Below are 18,925 nucleotides of genomic sequence, written 5' to 3' on the forward strand. Positions count from 1 at the left end.
ACTTTATGGTGTCCCCCCGCACCCCCCTTCCTCTGCTCACCCCCTCCTCTTCAGTACTGTATCTGTCACTTCATGGTGTCCCCCCCCCCAACCCCCCTCCTCTGCTCCCCCCCCCACCTCTTCAGTACTGTATCTGTCACTTCATGGTGTCCCCCCCCCAACCCCCCTCCTCTGCTCCCCCCCCCACCTCTTCAGTACTGTATCTGTCACTTCATGGTGTCCCCCCCCCCCAACCCCCCTCCTCTGCTCCCCCCCCCCACCTCTTCAGTACTGTATCTGTCACTTCATGGTGTCCCCCCCCCAACCTCCCTCCTCTGCTCCCCCCCCCACCTCTTCAGTACTGTATCTGTCACTTCATGGTGTCCCCCCCCCAACCCCCCTCCTCTGCTCCCCCCCCCCCCACCTCTTCAGTACTGTATCTGTCACTTCATGGTGTGCCCCCCCAACCCCCAACCCCCCTCCTCTGCTCCCCCCCCCCCACTTCTTCAGTACTGTATCTGTCACTTCATGGTGTCCCCCCCCCCCCCAACCCCCCTCCTCTGCTCCCCCCCCACCTCTTCAGTACTGTATCTGTCACTTCATGGTGTCCCCCCCCCCAACCCCCAACCCCCCTCCTCTGCTCCCCCCCCCCACCTCTTCAGTACTGTATCTGTCACTTCATGGTGTCCCCCCTGGTCCCTCCTCTGCTCATCCCTTTCCCCCCAACCTCTTTAGTACCATATCATCTGTCATTTTTTGGTGTCCCCCTCACACCATCTTCAGTTGAAACCTCCCCCCCCCCCTCCCCACCCCACTTGTCTCTCACATCACTGATTGTCAACTTTAATATCCATGTTATTGTATCTACAATGTTTGTCTCTTTTCTGTTGTAGTTTTTAAAAAAGTTTTTTGGTTTTTCATTTTCCATCTTTTGTATTTTTGTATGTAAATGTTATCCACATTGTGTTTGGAATCATTTGAATATTTTTTTCTTTGGCGTCTGGAAAAAATAGTGGTTGTTTACAGAGGTAGTGTTTTGGTTTTAGTTACAGGGGTGCTAATTTTCGGATTGTCAAATTTCACATTAACAGGTTTGAATAAGAATTAATGTTTATGTTTAGTGAAAAAATATGGTGGTTTGCATTCTGAAATAATTTTTTTTTGGAATGCAATAGATTTGCCAAAAAAATTCAGAAGATAGTCTTGAAATTGAAAAATATTTTTGTTTCACAAAAGCATTAATTTTTGGTTTGGGCTAGACAGATCATAAGCCAGTGATTTTTGTGTTTTTTTGTTTTTACACTCCCAGTTTAGAAGATAATGCTTGTTCTACTAGGAGATTCTTATGCAAGGTTTCATTATGTGTTAAAAACTATTCCAGCGTCAGTATGAGCCAAAGAGTTATGTCACAAAGTGGATATGGTGTAATTGATTGTTTGGAGTGGGTGTTCATTGTTTTTCAAAAGTGTTCCATCTACCATATGTTGTTGTTTAGACATCTTACAGAGTTGAACCAGAAAAGAGAAAAGTTTGAATGGACAAACTGAATTAATGCTCATGTTAAAGCTTATTATTATTATTATTATTACTATTATTATTATTGGTAACAACATTTTTCCACTTTTGTAGTTACCATAAAAATCGGGCTATTTAATGCATTGTTATATCAGCCACATCCCCTAAATTATATTAAAAAAAAAAAAAAAAATTAATTCACACATAAGCCATAGTTCATAAGATGCAAACGTCACACTTAAAAAAACAAACAAAAAACAAGTGCTAAAACCAATGGCTAGTCTGATATTTCCTTCAGTTTGAAAGCTGCATCGTAAGCATTGCGTCATGCTGAATTTCCAGCAAGGGCAATCAGCTGAATGTTTCGTGTGCATAAAGGCCATGTGTAAATTTGGAGGGAAAAAAACATGAACAGTTAACATTAGCACACTATTATGGTAAGTTTTGAATTCAAGAAGAGTTAAATCCAGTTTTGAAACCTACTGTGAATTTAAAAATAGACTGGAGACTGACGGCAACACTTGATTTGACCTCAACATGTCATCGGATATTCATTACCTGCAACATTGGAAAAATCCATGAACAAGCTGCATTAAGCTAAGCTCGAGTGGTCATAGTGGAAGTTGTGTCTAATAGTCTGAATTTTACGGTACTGTTATTGTTCATAAGTAATGGAACTTCTAACTAAGAAATTGGTTTATATATTCATTTATTTTCATGTTTTTATTTTATATTTCAGAGGGGACAGATTGTTCAAGCTTTTCTGAAATCTCTGTATTGCTCTGAAGGTGAAAAAAGTGTGTGCTTGGCTGAGATGGAAATAAATGATCTAATTGTTACAACATTTGTGTGAGTTTTTTTCAGCCGGCATGGGTTGTGGCGAAGTAAGCCAGAGTGCCAGCAGTCTGAGTCAGTCTTTTCAATGAGTGTGTCTCCATTTGCAAGCAATGTGTAAACCGAGACCACAGTGTAATCTTGTAACGGGCACTTGCACAAGTGAAGACTGCCACAAGAGAACCACTGAGAAAGACGCCACAAGAGAAAGCTTACATTTCTTGTTTCAGAGGCAGTTTTTTTCTCACTGTACTATTACAGTGGGAAATGACAAAAGAATCAGTATAGATCAAATTAAATCCGTTAAGTTGAAAACTATTTTCTGGGTTTTTCTTTCTTTGCAGGTTCTATGGATTTGACATTGGCAGTGTTTTGAGCACTGACAAACTTGTGCAGTCCTCTGTGTTATAATTATAAGCAACGAAGACAATAAGAATAATTATGATAACTGACTGAATCAGTGACATCAGTCTGTTTAAAAGTGTTAAAGTCTGTCTGGTGTCACATCTCATTTCATTGTGGAGGATTACATGTGGAGATAAACTTCCGTAAACTAGGCCCCAGACTGTAAAGAACATCACAACGTCCCTTGCCACAACTCTTTTAAGGGCAACATGTTGAAAGGTAACATGCTCAACTGATTTTGTGATCACTAATGGTTCACACTTTCTCCAGTTAGATGCACAAACAGGAACTGTGAGAGATAATCTGTTGACAAAGTTCACAAATATTGTTCGTTAGGATAAATCTTTCAGACCAGTCACAGAAAGAGGGTAAAGTTTCAGTTTCAGTAGCTCAAGGAGGCGTCACTGTGTTCAGACAAATCCAGATACGCTACACCACATCTGCCAAGCAGATGCCTGACCAGCAGCGTAACCCAACGCGCTTAGTCAGGCCTTGAGAGAGGGCAAAGGGTAAGGGAACTTAACCTTTCATTTGATAAAGGGTTTAACAGCCTTTTGGTGTGCTGGCTGTCGCAAAGTTCAGACTGATTCAAATTCAAGAGATGGGAATGCAGGTGTCATTTTATTTGTATTTTGCAAAGTAATGAACAAAAGATTTGATCAACATTGAAGAACAATCACTTGTGTGAACTAAATAGTTGAATAAGTTTTGATTAACTTATGAAAATAAATAAATATCAACTGCCAAACAAATTAAGCAATGGACACAAACATAGTCCTTTAAAAAGAAAAAGAAAAAAGGTGAATGATCGTTACCTTGCCTCCAACCAGCATATAAAGCATTGAAGATTCTATTACTGCCAATCATTCAGCTGTGTAAAACAACCACATTCATTTTGTAGTTGCCAGTTGTAGTAGCTGGCTGTATCAGATCAAAAGCATCAACACAGTGGTCAACAGGACTGATCGTTGTGGGCAAACATTTATAAATATAGTGGGAGCATGTACACAACAAAATGCAGATGCTTCTGTGCACACTCAGACTCATATACACACACTGAACTATTTTGCAACCACAAATACCAAGGTACAAAAGGTGAACAATTGACGATCAGTTGTTATAACAATTTTCTACGCACAGCGTACATTGTTCTTTACAAACATGTGCCAGTCTTCCATCACTCAACACTTTCTCCTGGTCACTGATGTGATGTAAAAATAGCTGCCATGGATAAGGACGTGCCATTTTCCATGTATGAAGAGGGGGGAAATCTTTTCAGTTTTGATTAGTATCATCCCTTGAACCTGGTATATTAATGAACACCAATATATGAAGATATCAGTGTTACATAAATAAATATTTCACGAACTTTGTTGTGGTGTCTTATTTGTGATGATAAAACTAAGAGAAATGTTTTCAGTTTCCCTTACATATACCTCCTCCTTCTCCCTTAAAAAGACTACTGTCTTAAGTTCCTTTAAATCTGTGGGTTATTGCCATGACTGAAGTGAGAAGCATACCCATTCCCAGCTAACCAAACTCCCTTCAACAATCCTCAACTGAACAACTGGTGCTGTTCCTGGAAGCGTGAAAAAGACACTCTTCCAGTCAGGAGGACAGACCAAATTCAAAGCATGCTGCCTTTTGTGGGTTTGTATTTTGAGATTCAGTTCTTGACTATGCAGACTGACAGGTTGATCTAGTAATAGCTGAGCTCTTCTTATGCATATATATTCAACTGAATTCCTTTTGTAGTGTTTTTCAGTCAATTTCGTCATATACTGCTTTTCTTAAGACTTATGGTCTTTCCACTTGCATACAGTTTTGTTGTTGTTGTTGTTTTGTTCTTAGACCACTTTTGCAGGTGTTCATGGAATAAACATAACCCTGATTCTAGAATGTAGCTACCTTGAATGGAGAACTTTCTTCTTATGAAATTGTATGCCAGAGAAATATCATGCAGTGCTTATGTACCATAATGTAAGTGGATACTGGTCAATCATTTCAGTGGATCAGAATATTCTTCACCATCACCATCATTTCAATACCTCTACTGATAATATTAAATCTAAAATGGGAAAAAAGTTGTCAGTTTAGCTGACTGGTGTCCATGTGTGGTATGTAAATGACAAAGTAAACAAAACAACAGCATGTATAAGTATCAATCAGTCAGGTGGTTCATTATGAGCATATAATCCATAGCCTGTTACCACTGACACTGATTCGTTGAAGAACTTTCCTTGAACTGGCTGCAAAACTCTAGTGTCAAACATCATGCGACAGCATAAGCTCAGTTCTTACAAATCAGGTACCTCAGTGACAGAGAAAGTTTTGCATTTTCAACAGCTTCTCATGATGCTGTCATGTCTATTGTGCTGACAATCATCAGACTACTGAAAGTCGACTAATCTGTTCTCACTGATCTCTTTTCCTAACAGACGCACCTCGCTGATCTATGCTTGAGTGCTTTGTGCAAGGTTATTTAAAAAAAGAAAGAAAAAAAAAGAAGCAAAAACGAAAATAGAAAAAAATAGTAAAACAAACCCAAACAAAGAAAAAAAGAAGGAAAGGAAAAAAATCTTAAAAAACAACAACAACACACCAACAGTGAACATGAAACATGGGAAGAGCGGCTAAACATGACAAAGGTGCTGCAGTAATACCACATGGTGAAGAGGACGGCAGTTGCAATGTACATAGTGTGAGATACAGGTCCATGGTGACTGGTCCACACCCACTGATAAACAGGATACCCAGCAGCAAGACTCAACAAACAGAAATGTGTGCATAATCAACTGTAACAAGGAAACAAAACATTGTCCATTCATTCTGCAAGCTGTGCTGTCAGACATTTTTGTTTATATATACATATATGAATAACAGGATGCCATTAGACACAGAGATACTAACCTCATTATGGGGTTATTTTCCCCCTCACCACCAATACCATTTTCTATCACATTTTGTAAGCTGGAGAATCAGCTGAACCCCAAACTCATACATGCTCAGCTTGATAGGAGCACAGACTGCGCTTTGCATAACTGAATTCACACTACAAGCATCAGGTATGCATGTTGGGATATTGATCTAATGCAATGTACAATTAAAATCGGTACCTTTCAATGTACAAGTTCCTAATGATATTATTAAAATTTTAAGCAAGTGCACCTGGCCTGGCCTTGCTAGCAAATGGGGAACTCACTGAAGAAAAACATGATTAATGGTCTGAACTGACAATGAAACAGATCAAAGCTACACGCTGAAATTGTGGATCTGTCTAGTTTGGCTACTGCACTATGGGGATTTTTTCTGTCATATTTTCTCTCGATAAAAGTTTTGGCCTTGAAACATACATTTAGGTATGAAATGGATAATACAGGAGGTTATGAAATATGCTCGTTTTACCATACATGTGGCATCCAAACTCGTGTTATAATAGACACTGAGACTCGTATGTGTTCCTCTCCTGAGAAAAGAAAAAAGAAAAAAAAAAAAAAAAAAAAGAAAAAAAAAAGAAAAGAAAAAAAAAAAAAGTGCATAATTATGTTAGTGCAGCCACTCACACATTCATATACCTGACACATCAAATGTGTTCATGAATACACAGGTACAATTTGTAACAAAAAAAACCAAAGTCCAATAGACTAAGATATGTGAAGACAATAAGTTGTTGAAAAAAAAAATTTTTTTTTTGTGGTGCAGCTGAGTGTCCAGAACTGAGTGGGGAGAAACACCTGAAGGAAGTGCTCATTATGCCAATATACAACGTCCACAGTTAGATAAAGGGGAAGCAGTATGTCAAGAGCCGCCCTCCTTGTCATCTTTGTTTTGGTTCTCTGCCTTCTCCTCCCCGGCATGCTTCTCCAGATGGCACTGCTGCTCCTCTTGCTGCTTCTTTTCTGCCTCCTTCTGCCAGTGTTCACGGTTTTGCTGACAGCCCTTCAGCAAGGGAGACAGCCGTGGAGACACTCGGGCAATGGCCTGAAAGAAAAGAGTGGTCCTAAGTCATCCCATGTCTTTTTAAAGACTTGTCTGTCGGAGTAAGGGAACCAGCTATGGGGACATACAGACCATTATCTGAAAACAAAGAATCATGTTGAGCACAACATAAGCTATTTGTCTATTGTCACCCTGCTGTTAACTGATTGTCATTAGCTTCAAGCAAGACTTTCCCAATTCAGTTAGAAGATCGTTTGAGCTTCAGGCTATTCATCACGGCGCTGTCCTGAAAAGTGAGTATCAGAAACTTTAACAGAAAACAGATGAAGAAAGGGAAAAGCCTAACCTCATAAACTGGCAGACAGATTGCATCAATGAACCCCACTTGCATGTTCGGCAGTTTGTCTTTCTTCTCTCTGTCCATCATTTCCTGAAACACAATGATCATTTGTTTGCATTTAACTCATGAAAATATAAAGCTAAAACAATTAAAAAACAACAACATGATACACCATACACAAAAAAGCAAGAGAATACATACTGAATAATATTGGTCTGCCACATGTATCTTTAAGACAAAAGATGATTTGGAAAGAGAAAACATCATGTATAAAACAAATTATCCATCAAGTTACTCTTGAATGAATTAGCACATTTAACAACAAAAACAACATCAGCAACCCCAAAACAGTTCACAAACTTACTACTTGGCAACAGTGCTACCCATCTCAACCCACTCACTGAACATTGTATCCACAAAGCTCACAATCACCAACCCAGCTATCCAGAGCATCACACCATTATCTTCTTCAATCTTCAAATTGGAAGGTCAGCCGTCATTACTGACTATTTATGACCTGTGTGCGCAGAGGCGTAGAAACCTAGTCATAACCTAAGTAGACCTATCTTCCTACTGGAGGGGGTGACAATGAGAAAGAACATGTATACATATTCCCTCCCACCGTCACTCGCAGCGTCCCTCCATGGGAAAAAAAAAAGGGGGGGTGGGGGGGGACTAAACTGTGATTTTGTTCAGCTCCCTCTTGAAAGCTACCAAGGAGGGAGCCTCTGCTGCTGTTGCAGGCAGGGAGTTCCAGACGGGGATGGTTGATGGGAAAAAAAACTGTATTTGTAAGGGTCAGAGGAGGAGCTAAGATGGACAAATTTGTGTCGATGATTTGATCTTGTTTTGCTGGATCCTTTCTTGAGAAATTTGTCTGGAGGGATGTCTACAATGCCATTGACCATTTTATACATTAGGGTCAGCCTTTGTCTGTTCCGCCGTGATTCGAGGGATTCCCATCCTAGTTCTTGCAGCATGTGTGTTACGCTGCTGGTCCACCCGTAGTCGTTGTGTACATGACGTGCTGCTCTTCTTTGCACCATTTCAATCTTGTTCTTATGGCCTTCTTTGTACGGGCTCCAGACTGATGAGCAATACTCCAGGTGCGGGCGTACGAGAGTTTGGTAGGCGTTGGCTTTGGTGGTTTTATTGGATGTTTTTAGATTCATTATAACAGTACAGAAGTGAGAAACTGTACAACCACTGACCATAGGCTGGATCTTCAGCGTTTCTTTCTCCATGTCGCCCTGCTCAAAGAACTCACTGGCCACCAGCTCTGCTACCTGCACAAACATACATTTCCCACTGGTCAAGCCATGGATGACCTATATATATATCAGTCCTCTATCAAACGTAGTGGCCACACCTTTGATTCTTCAAACAAAATAACAGCAAACAAGACACTGAAACTGCTGACACTTCTAGTGAAGAAATTCAGCCACTGACATAAAAAAAAGCAACAGAGTACTGCTGAGTTACGGGCAGAAATTACAAGAATTGGCTTGGATGGATATTTTTTTTGTGCAGGATGAAATACTATTTTGTTTTTCCTTATGCACTGAGAGAGAGAGAAAGAGAGAGAGAGAGAGAGAGAGAGAGAGACAGACAGAGACACACACACACACACACACACACACACACACACACACACACACACACACACACACACACTGACAATGAAGAGAAATAAAGAAAAGAGAAAATACAATTAATTTTATTAAACATAATTTCACCTCTACATAACCATAACAAAAAGAGTACATTTCCCTGGAAAATATGAAAATGTGTGTGTTACCACCACACAAACTGTCGATATGGAATCATACAAAACTACCACCAGCATCACAGCAAAATACCTTTTTCTGTGTTTCCCATGGTTTGGTGATGGCTGCCACATCAGAAGCTGTCATCATCATAGACCTGTCCACAGAGTTTTGCATGCAGCATGACACTGATTTCACTGAGTATTCCGTGCGGTATAACATGAGCATCTTAAGCCTTATACGGCGTTTTGATCGGCTTCTCATTCAGAGGAATCTTTATAGAGAGGGTACACACACACACACACACACACACACACACACACACACGTGTGCGCGCGCACGCACACACACACAAACACACACCTCATATGCAGCAGAAATGTATGTTTTTTCGACAGTAGAAAACGCACTGAACTTACTGCAAGGGCTAAATTATCTCCCTTCGACCACATCTTGAATAATTATGTCTGAGCTATCGGGTATTCGTGGCATCATTTGGCAAATGTCTGGAACTAATTAGTGGGTGTGTAAGCATTCTTTGTTAATTTCCCCGCCCTTTGAAGCGAAGAATTAACTTTCTTTATTCTTTTATACCAACCTAACTCGGCTTTAGTCGGGTAAGAATTTTCTATAATTTTTGCTTTATGTTCCAGTTTCTGAAAACGAGATGTTTATTATTTTGTGAACAATAGTAATTTTGGGATTAAACTCGACGGCACTGCAGTGTGTGGAAGAAGGAATAAATAGCACCTTGGGCATTTTCTAAGAGCTCTGGGTCATTTTGGCTTCAACCACCGAAGAGACAGCATCACAGGGCAGGCATGCAGGTGAGGCAGGAGAGACTAGGGTGACATGGGGGCACAAGCTGGATGCGTTTCGGAGGCTGACAGGCAGCGGGAAAGAACGCCTGCTGGAACATCTTAGTCCTGAGATTTTTGTTTTGTTTTGTTTTTGTTTGTTTTTCGTGGAATAAACTGGAAAATTGAATGAAAAGTTGGACGTGGGCGTGGTACGAGTCTGCAAAGCTCTTTCTCTCTCTGCATACACGCATTCCACACAAGAATACTTCTCACCTCGTCCCTCTACACTGAGATGATGTCTGATAAAAAACATACAAAAAACTGGACCTTATTCTAATTCATCAGATGAACAGACCTTTCTCAATGTGTGAGAGCGAGATGGAGTGTACAAGTGAAGGCGGCCACAGAGATAGGAAGGGGCAGATTTGTGACTACATTTATAACATAGAGTGCTGATCTTGTACTTTATTCTGTGTGAGACAGGGAGCCAATAGAGATGTTGCAAAAGAGGAGTGATGTGCTCAGATCTTTTTTGTTTCTGAGGACGAGTCGGGCAGCAGAGTTTTGTATGCGCTGAAAGACTGAATGGATGAAGCAGGCAAACCAGACAATAGAGAGTTACAGTAGTCAAGGCGAAACGACATAATGAGTGCAGCTTGACTTGACGCACTGACCTGAGCAGATCTCTGTTGCAGTCGTCTGCCCAGTCCACCTCCGTACTCTTGGTCAGTTCGAAGAAACGTCCCCGATACCTGAAAAAAAAAGCACGCTCAGATTCTCGCTTTCTGCTGAAAGTCGTCACGATGTACAGAGTGGTCAGGATACACTTTTCCATATCTCAGAAGCCATGAGGCAGGAATATTCTAGGAACACACACATGTACATACATGCATATTCACACCCACTCACCCACTCACCCACTCACTCACTCACACACACACACACACACACACACACACACACACACACACACACACACACACACACAGACGTACACACATACACACTTAAAGATATATGCGTGCGCGCATGCACATACACACGCATGCATGCACACACACACATACACACACACACACGCACGCACACATGCACGCACACACACACATGCTTTCGTAGTAAATGCTCACTTATTGATGAGATAGATGCACACACACACACACACACACACACACACACACACACACACACACACACACACACACACACACAGAGAGAGAGAGAGAGAGAGAGAGAGAGAGAAACAGACGGACAGACAGACAGACAGACAGATGTCTAGACAGATAGACAAAGAGTAGAAGAAAGAAACAACAAAAGAAAAAAAAATGAAGATGGAAAGAAATGAAAGAAAGAAATGAAAAGAAAGAAATCAGGAAAGAAAATAAAAAAGAAAGAAAGAAGAGATGAAAAAAATATGAGGAAAAAAAGAAAGAAAGAAAGAAAGGGGTGAAAGCGATGGAATCACCTGAAGTACAGAGCTAGATCAGTGGCCAGAATAGCACTCTCCAGCACTCCAATCACTGCTTCGTAGTCCGCCTGGGACAGGTTGCACAGTATGTCACTGCCCTGCACAGCCACAGCACAGACACAGAGAGAGGTTACACGAGTCATGCTGGTCGCTTGAATATCATCACACATGCATAGAATTATGTACATGGGTGTGCGTTGATGATGTGAACACACTGATGCACAGCATACACACACATATACACTATGCTCAGGCCCTCACACACACACACACACACACACACACATATAGGAAAAACAAATAAAACTGCACGCAGGAAAAAAAAGAAAGAAAAAAAAAAAAAGGGTGGCGCTGTAGTATAGCGACGCGCTCTCCCTGGGGAGAGCAGCCCGAATTTCACACAGAGAAATCTGTTGTGATAAAAAGAAATACAGATACAGATACAGATATATATATATATATATATATATATATATATATATATACATACATACATACATATATATATATATATATATATATATATATATTGGGAATTGAGAATGAGCAGGCTGAGGGTACTGGCATTGAAGTGGTCACGTTCCATTGCCTTTCATTACCACTGGAACAGTGAAGTTCATCCATTGTGTCAAAAGGTTCGGCATGGGAAGGTGGGGGTAGGGGTGGGGGTGGGGAGGGTTTGAGGGGAGGAGTGCCGGGGGGGGGGGGGGGGGGGGGGGGCGATTCTCTCCTCCCACCACTTTTAACCTTTTCCTGACCGAGGTCAGGCAGCCGTTCACACTAGGATGGAGAAAAGGAAAATCAGAGAGAAAAGTGCCTTTCCTGAAGACACAACACAACGCCATGCCGAAACGAGGCCTCAGACTCTGATCAGTGACACTGATAGGCATGGAAGGTAACATAACAAAACAAAACAAACTTCTTCTTCTTCGTTTGTGGGCTGCAACTCCCACGTTCACTCGAATGTACACGAGTGGGCTTTTACGTATATGAATGTTTTTACCCCGCCATGAAGTCAGCCATACTCCGCTTTCGTGCGTAAACAAACAAACAAACAAACAACAATAAGAACAAAAAGAAAGAAAAAGAAAAGAATAAACCAAAGAGAAATAGAAGCACAAACAAAGAACGGAGACGCGGAGGAAGAGAGGAGCTTGACCTTTGTGGAGAGGATCATGATGCACTGGTCAAAGTGATGGTGTTCCATGGTGGAGGTGCTGTACAGCTGAGCCAGAGGGGACATGGTTCTGTCCACACATCCACCACACACGATGCACATGTTGACATTTCCATAAACAGTTACACAAAATTCGTACAAAACTTATTGACAATATTTCTTTTTGCTCTGTTGGCATTTCCATGAACAATACACAAAATCCACACAAAACTCAAAACATTTCGCTTTGCTTTGCATTCATCCACACACAATGTTCTTCTTCTCGGTTAGCATTTCCATATAAAACAATACACAAAATACTCACAGAACTCACAATATTTTCCTTTGTTTTGTATTCATTCACACAAAGTGCACAGTATATATTCTTCTCTGTTAGCGTTTCCACATAAGACGTTACAGAAATTGCACAATGTTTCTCTCTGCTCAAAACTCATCCACACAAAATGCAAAACATACAGAGTGATATATAAATGGGTACATTGTAAAGGTAACATGTAATTTTTAATGTTATCGTGCCCATATTTTTGTTTATTTATTTTTTTCTAGTCAATGATTAAATATAGCCAGCTGCTTTTGCACATGAACCTACTGAAGGAAAAAAATCCTTTCAAGCTTGATTGTAATAATCTGACAATGCTTCTTCCCCCACCACCACTCACTTCATCTGGAACTGGTTGTTGGTGCCGCGGTGGTCCAGGTCATGACACAGGCAGCCGACCACCAGGGCCAACCGCTCAGCATCGCCAAGGATGTTCAGCATCTGGCCTGTCTGCAAACAGTGTCCATCAAGTCCACAACTCAAAACTCAGTACATTCCAGTGGTGTGTGTATGATGGTCAGTCGTCTCCGACTATGACCATCAGAACAGCAGAGGAGGCAAATGCTGTTCAGACTATCTGGGCTAGAATTTCGATTATAGTGGAGAGAATCTTGCCGAAGTTACATCCTCACTCTCTTGGCGAAGAGGGTTTTAGAGCAGTCGGCACTGGGACCAGGGTATAGCCGAGTTAAACAACAGGCTGGCTGATGCCCTAAAGATCAAGTTATTCAGAACTTATTTTTGTGTGTTTTTTTGTGTAAATTCATGTGTCACATACTGCTTTTAAAGCTAATGTGCATGACAGTTAAAGTATACTATAGCTTAAAGAGAAGTAGAATAATGTGAAATTCCATTTCAAGCTCACCAGCAAGATGTGAATTCCATTTATTTGAAATTGTGCAGCCACTATCAACAGATATGTTTGTGGCAATTATCCATTGCATTTAAGCAGTGTTTAATTTGTAGGACTCGTTTCATTTCATTGGAAATTGTGCAACCATTTACATACACTTGTGGCAGCTTTCCACTGCTGTTAAGCGGTCGTTAATTTGTTGGACTCTCAGCTGAAAATCGTTGACTCAGCAATCCCCCATCAGAATGGAAACACCATTGTGTGAACATTTCCCCACACTGGTTCCAAGGCAAAAACTGAAAACGCTGTGGGCTCAGCAGAGATAAGGACCCCAGCGCTGATGGCCACCTACTTCAGCAAAGCCGGCACAATTCAGTGTGCTGGTTATACATAATATACGGCCAACAAATATGCGCTGTTGTCGCTTGGGTATGGTTGAGGAGGAAGGGGACTGAATGGTTCAGATGCTTATCTGAGAGGGTCTGGCTTCTTCTTCTTCTTCTTCTGCGTTCGTGGGCTGCAACTCCCACGTTCACTCGCATATACGCGAGTGGGCTTTTACGTGTATAACCGTTTTTACCCCCGCCATGTAGGCAGCCATACTCCGCTTTCGGGGGTGTGCATGCTGGATATGTTCTTGTTTCCATAACCCACCGAACACCGACATGGATTACGGGATCTTTAACGTGCGTATTTGATCTTCTGCTTGCATATACACACGAAGGGGGTTCAGGCACTAGCAGGTCTGCACATATGTTGACCTGGGAGATCGTAAAAATCTCCACTCTTTACCCACAAGGCGCCGTGACCGTGATTCGAACCCGGGACCCTCAGATTGAAAGTCCAACGCTTTAACGACTCGGCTATTGCGCCCGTCTGGCTTCAAAGTCCGGGCTCGCCCTTTTTCAAGTCCGACTAGAAACTCAAAGTGAGCATCTGGTCATATGAAAGATTAAAGTGAGGTCCCGGGTACAGCACACACTTGGTGCACTGAAAAGACACCTATGACAATATAAGTGCTGTCCTCTGGCAAAATCATATAGAAGAAATCCACTCTGATAGGTACATAACAATATGCATGTACCTGAGACTCGACTAGCACTTTGGGTAATGTTGCTTCTCAGGCATCTTCCTAGTAACAGGTGTGGCGTTGTGTATTTGGATTTGTTTGAAGACAGTGAAGCTTCCTTGAGAAACTGAAACTGAACCAAGCGCAACTGCATGGACCCCATCAAAGTGACCTGGCTGCCTTGCAGAGGTCTCCTCAGTAGATGGTCTCACAGTAAGTACTGGAAACTGCCACTGTTTGGCTGAATCAATTTGCACCTTGTTGTACTGGTTAAACATGGATACCAAGCTATACCATTGACACACAGGGACGAACAGGGAAAGAAAAAAAGTAATGGCCTTTATCCACAAGAAATGAGGCAAAAAGCTTTTTCAAAGACGTAATTTTCCTTTTTTTTTAATACACCCAATTTTAGCTTCTTAAAACGATCACCCATAAAGCTGGATGAAACTGGAAAATGAAATAAAACCAATTTATTTCCTGAAAAAAAAAGAAGAAAAAAAAGAAAAGAAAAAGAAAAAAACATATTTAGTTTCAAATCTAGACACAAGCTGGAAAAGCAGAATCTGTGTCAGAGTGTCTCATAGTTTCAGAAAAGACACGAGGAGAGTGCTTGCTGTCAGTGGCTGTACCTTCAGCATGCAGAACATGGTCTGTGTGACGTTGAAAGCATGGCGCCAGTTGTGGTATGTCACATTGCGGTAATTCTTCTTCACGCTCAACAAGAAACGGCATAGTAGCTGTAACATACACACATATATGTACACAGATGAATTCAAAGGGGCAGCTTTTGTAACTCCATCATACAAAATAGAGAAGTCCTACAAAATTGTTGAATATTTTTTCATAATGACAGTAGAAGTTATAGAACTTCTAGCTATCTTATGGGCTGGAATCATTTGAAAAACCTTTACATCACTATATTTCAGGCATTATTCTGTATCGATTTTACAGCTGTATGTGTGCATGTGCTTGTGTGATTGTGCGTGTGTGTGCTTGTGTGTGCGTGTGTGTGTGTTTGTGTGTGCTTGCGCGCGTGTATGCGTGCGTGCTTGCGTGCGTGCGTGCGTGCGTGTGTGTGTGTGTGTGTGTGTGTGTGTGTGTGTGTGTGTGTGTGTGTGTGTGTGTGTGTGTGTGTGTGTGTGTGTGTGTGTGTCTGTGTCTGTGTGTCTGTGTGTCGATATGATTTTTTGTTACAGTATGGTGTGGTGTGTTGTCGTGCGGTGTATGTGTGTGTGTGTGTGCGTGCGTGTATGCATGCATGTGCATGTGTGTGTGTGTGTGTGTGTGTGTACATGGAAGCCTGCGTGCATGAGGATTTAAAAAGAATCTAAAACCACAACTGTGGATAAGTATCAAACAAACAAAGACACAAATGAACAACGGACCCACCTCATAGTTGATATGGAAAGCTTCAATCAGATCCAAGTCCATGAACATGCGCAGGGTGGCTTTGAGAGTGTCGTCATCGTCCAGAGAAAAGTCGCTGAACGCGTAGTCCAACAGGTTGTACTGCTGAGAAGTGGGAACCGGCATCTTCTGCTCAATGATAAACAAACATGTCATCATCATCATCATCATCATCATCATCATCATCATCATCATCATCATCATCAGGGGGATCCACTGCTAACGATGAAGACGTCACTGGAATTCATTAAAAAAAAAATTCAATGATGATAGTAATGATATTGGCTATGATGGTGATGTTTATGAGCAATGGTTTTGTAACAAGTGTACTGTATTGTAGTACACTTCGTTGTAGAAGTTTCCTGTAATAAAATGTCCCCTACCACCCCCCTTCCAAGACAGTGGTCCAGAGTTCAAATTTTGGATTGGGAAGATCTTTTTATTCCACTTCTGCACCCTGGACCATAAGATCTTGAGTGGTACCAGCGTTTCCGGAGTTAGGTACTCTGAAGAGATATTACGAAATTTACTAAATGTACTTCTTGGATCAAGAATATCTTTACCGGTAATGGTGAATGGATGCAGTCTGATTATTCTTGTGTAATCTGCTGTGTCGCTGAATGCAGATTGTGCAGAAAAAAGGGGGCGGAAAAGTGCAGGCTAAAATTTCTCAGAGGAAACTTCTGAAAGCTCTACTGTCAATGTTGTTACTGAAGCAAAGAGCTCGGACCACAATGAAGTTTGGGTTTGAGTCAACTGAAAAAAAAAGTTTTAAGAAGTATGGCTGTGGTAATCAAACCTGCAGACAGGCAGACAGACAGGCTGACAGGCATCATGAACTAGACAATATTCATGAGTGATTCTCAAGCGATATTGCATACACCCCCCCCTCCGCCTCCCTGCCATCCCTCCCTACACGTTTTTGCAAAATGTAACCAGTCTTTGTTCAAAACACTGAAGTCATGAACCATTACTCTGAAATGGTATGGAGGTTTGAACCTTGAGTCTCTCCGCCTCCTCTATGGGCGCCATGGCGTGGTAGGACATGACTTCCAGCGCCACCCGCTGCTTGGCGATGGCCTTCATGGCTGTCTCATACATGGAGGTGTTGTTGATGCCCATGCCACAGAATATGGCAAACGCCTGAAACATCAGTTCACATGAACAAAGATGATGATTGACAAGCACACACAAGCATATACGTGTACACACTCACCCACACATCCATACACACCCGCCTGTGTGCACATCATAATATGTGCATTCACACAGGCACAAACTCACATTATTCACACACACAATCTGCTAACATTTCATTTTCATCCCAAATGTCTGGTCAGAATCAAGGTTTTATACTACTGTACCTTGAACTATAAAATAAGCAAAATGAATGAATAAATATTTTTTGTACCCCCTCTTGATCACTAAACGTTGATAAAAATCTCACCTTGAAGAGATTATCAACAATTACTAAAGCTTGTTAAGAATCTCATCAATGGTTATTTCTTGTTATTAGCCAGTCAGTGATCTCACCCCAAAAGAATTCTCATTAACTGTTAAAACATTTTAGTAACCTAAAGGATTCTCACCAGTGGATTCACATTCTAAGGGATTCACATTAATCACAACATCATGTTCATGTTCAAAGAGATTCTAATCAACCGTCAAAGCTTGTTGATAATCTGACCTTTAAGAGGTTGCCATCCCTCACTAAAAGCTTGTAAATAATCTCACCATTTACAGATTCCCTTCAATCACAAACAGCTGTTAACAGTCTCACCTCAAAGAGATTCTCGTCGTTTTTGTTGAAGGTGGTGTTGTCAATTTTGTTGATGAGCTGCATGACCCCGATGACCTTGCCAGACACGTTTTTGATGGGCATGCACAGGATGGACTTGGTCCGGAACTCTGTTCCCTCATCCACCTGTCGGACATAACCATGGCAATGAAGCCTCTCTCTCCTTTTTAGGAGGAAGGTGGCAGAATGGAGTGTGTACCTTAAGGTAACGCGTCCGCCTAGGAAGCGAGAGAATCTGTGCGCGCTGGCTCGAATCACGGTTCAGCCGCCGATATTTTCTCCCCCTCCACTAGACCTTGAGTGGTGGTCTGGACGCTAGTCATTCGGATGAGACGATAAACCGAGGTCCCGTGTGCAGCATGCACTTAGCGCACGTAAAAGAACCCACGGCAACAAAAGGGTTGTTCCTGGCAAATTTCTGTAGAAAAATCCACATCGATAGGAAAAACAAATAAAACTGCATGCAGGAAAAAAAAAGAAAAAAAAAAGAAGAAAAAAAAGGGTGGCGCTGTAGAGTAGCGACGCGCTCTCCCTGGGGAGAGCAGCCCGAATTTCACACAGAGAAATCTGTTGTGATAAAAAGAAATACAAAATACAAATACAAAAACAAAAAAATGGTTAAGACTCTCAGCTGCCAATATAGCGAGTCCATGATGGTGTGGGTTTGAATCCCGCTCTCGCCCTTTCTCCCAAGTTTGACTGGAAAATCAAACTGAGACTAGTCTTTCAGATGAGACGATAAACCGAGGTCCCGTGTGCAGCATGCACTTGGCGCACTGAAAAAGAACCCATGGCAACGAGATTGTTGTCCTCTGGCAAAAATCTGTAGAAGAAATCCACTCTGATAGGTATACAAATATATAAGCATGCACTCAAGGCCTGACTAAGCCTGTTGGGTTTCGCTGCTGGTCAAGCATCTGTCTAGCAGATGTGGTGTAGCGTACATGGATTCGTCCGAACGCAGTGACGCCTCCTTGAGAAACTGAAACTGAAACTGAAACTCTCTCTCTCTCTCATATACATTATGAACTTGGTACAAAATTCTTATCCTCATCCACCTGTTGGCAGCAAATACACACGAAACCTGACACAGAAGTTGCCTTTCTGTCTCCCTCTCTCAGATATAGGCCGAACAGCCTTACCAATCTGTGTATAATATATCATGATAAAACATATCATGGGCATGAATACCAGAAAAACAACAACTGCAACACACACACACACACACACACACACACACACACACACACACA

The 18,925-nt window shown here is 41.6% G+C and overlaps 1 protein-coding gene across 1 annotated transcript in view; it reads right to left on the reverse strand.

The window, feature by feature from the left end:
• Positions 1-630: 630 nt before the first annotated feature.
• The window catches only part of LOC143292514 (dual 3',5'-cyclic-AMP and -GMP phosphodiesterase 11-like), a 173,762-nt gene continuing 155,467 nt past the window's right edge, over positions 631-18,925 (reverse strand). Inside the window, exons 9-20 of the mRNA XM_076602865.1 lie at positions 17,655-17,798; positions 16,874-17,017; positions 15,857-16,003; positions 15,097-15,204; positions 12,883-12,992; positions 12,206-12,293; positions 11,044-11,144; positions 10,253-10,330; positions 8,872-8,935; positions 8,224-8,298; positions 7,019-7,102; positions 631-6,714 (exon numbers count right to left, since the gene is read on the reverse strand). Coding sequence (XP_076458980.1) covers positions 6,532-6,714; positions 7,019-7,102; positions 8,224-8,298; positions 8,872-8,935; positions 10,253-10,330; positions 11,044-11,144; positions 12,206-12,293; positions 12,883-12,992; positions 15,097-15,204; positions 15,857-16,003; positions 16,874-17,017; positions 17,655-17,798 — 1,326 coding nt within the window. The 3' untranslated portion in view covers positions 631-6,531. The remainder of the gene's footprint in view (positions 6,715-7,018; positions 7,103-8,223; positions 8,299-8,871; positions 8,936-10,252; positions 10,331-11,043; positions 11,145-12,205; positions 12,294-12,882; positions 12,993-15,096; positions 15,205-15,856; positions 16,004-16,873; positions 17,018-17,654; positions 17,799-18,925) is intronic.

This window comes from Babylonia areolata, chromosome 18 (genome assembly GCF_041734735.1).
Source record: "Babylonia areolata isolate BAREFJ2019XMU chromosome 18, ASM4173473v1, whole genome shotgun sequence".
NCBI classification, from domain to species: Eukaryota; Metazoa; Mollusca; class Gastropoda; order Neogastropoda; family Buccinidae; genus Babylonia; species Babylonia areolata.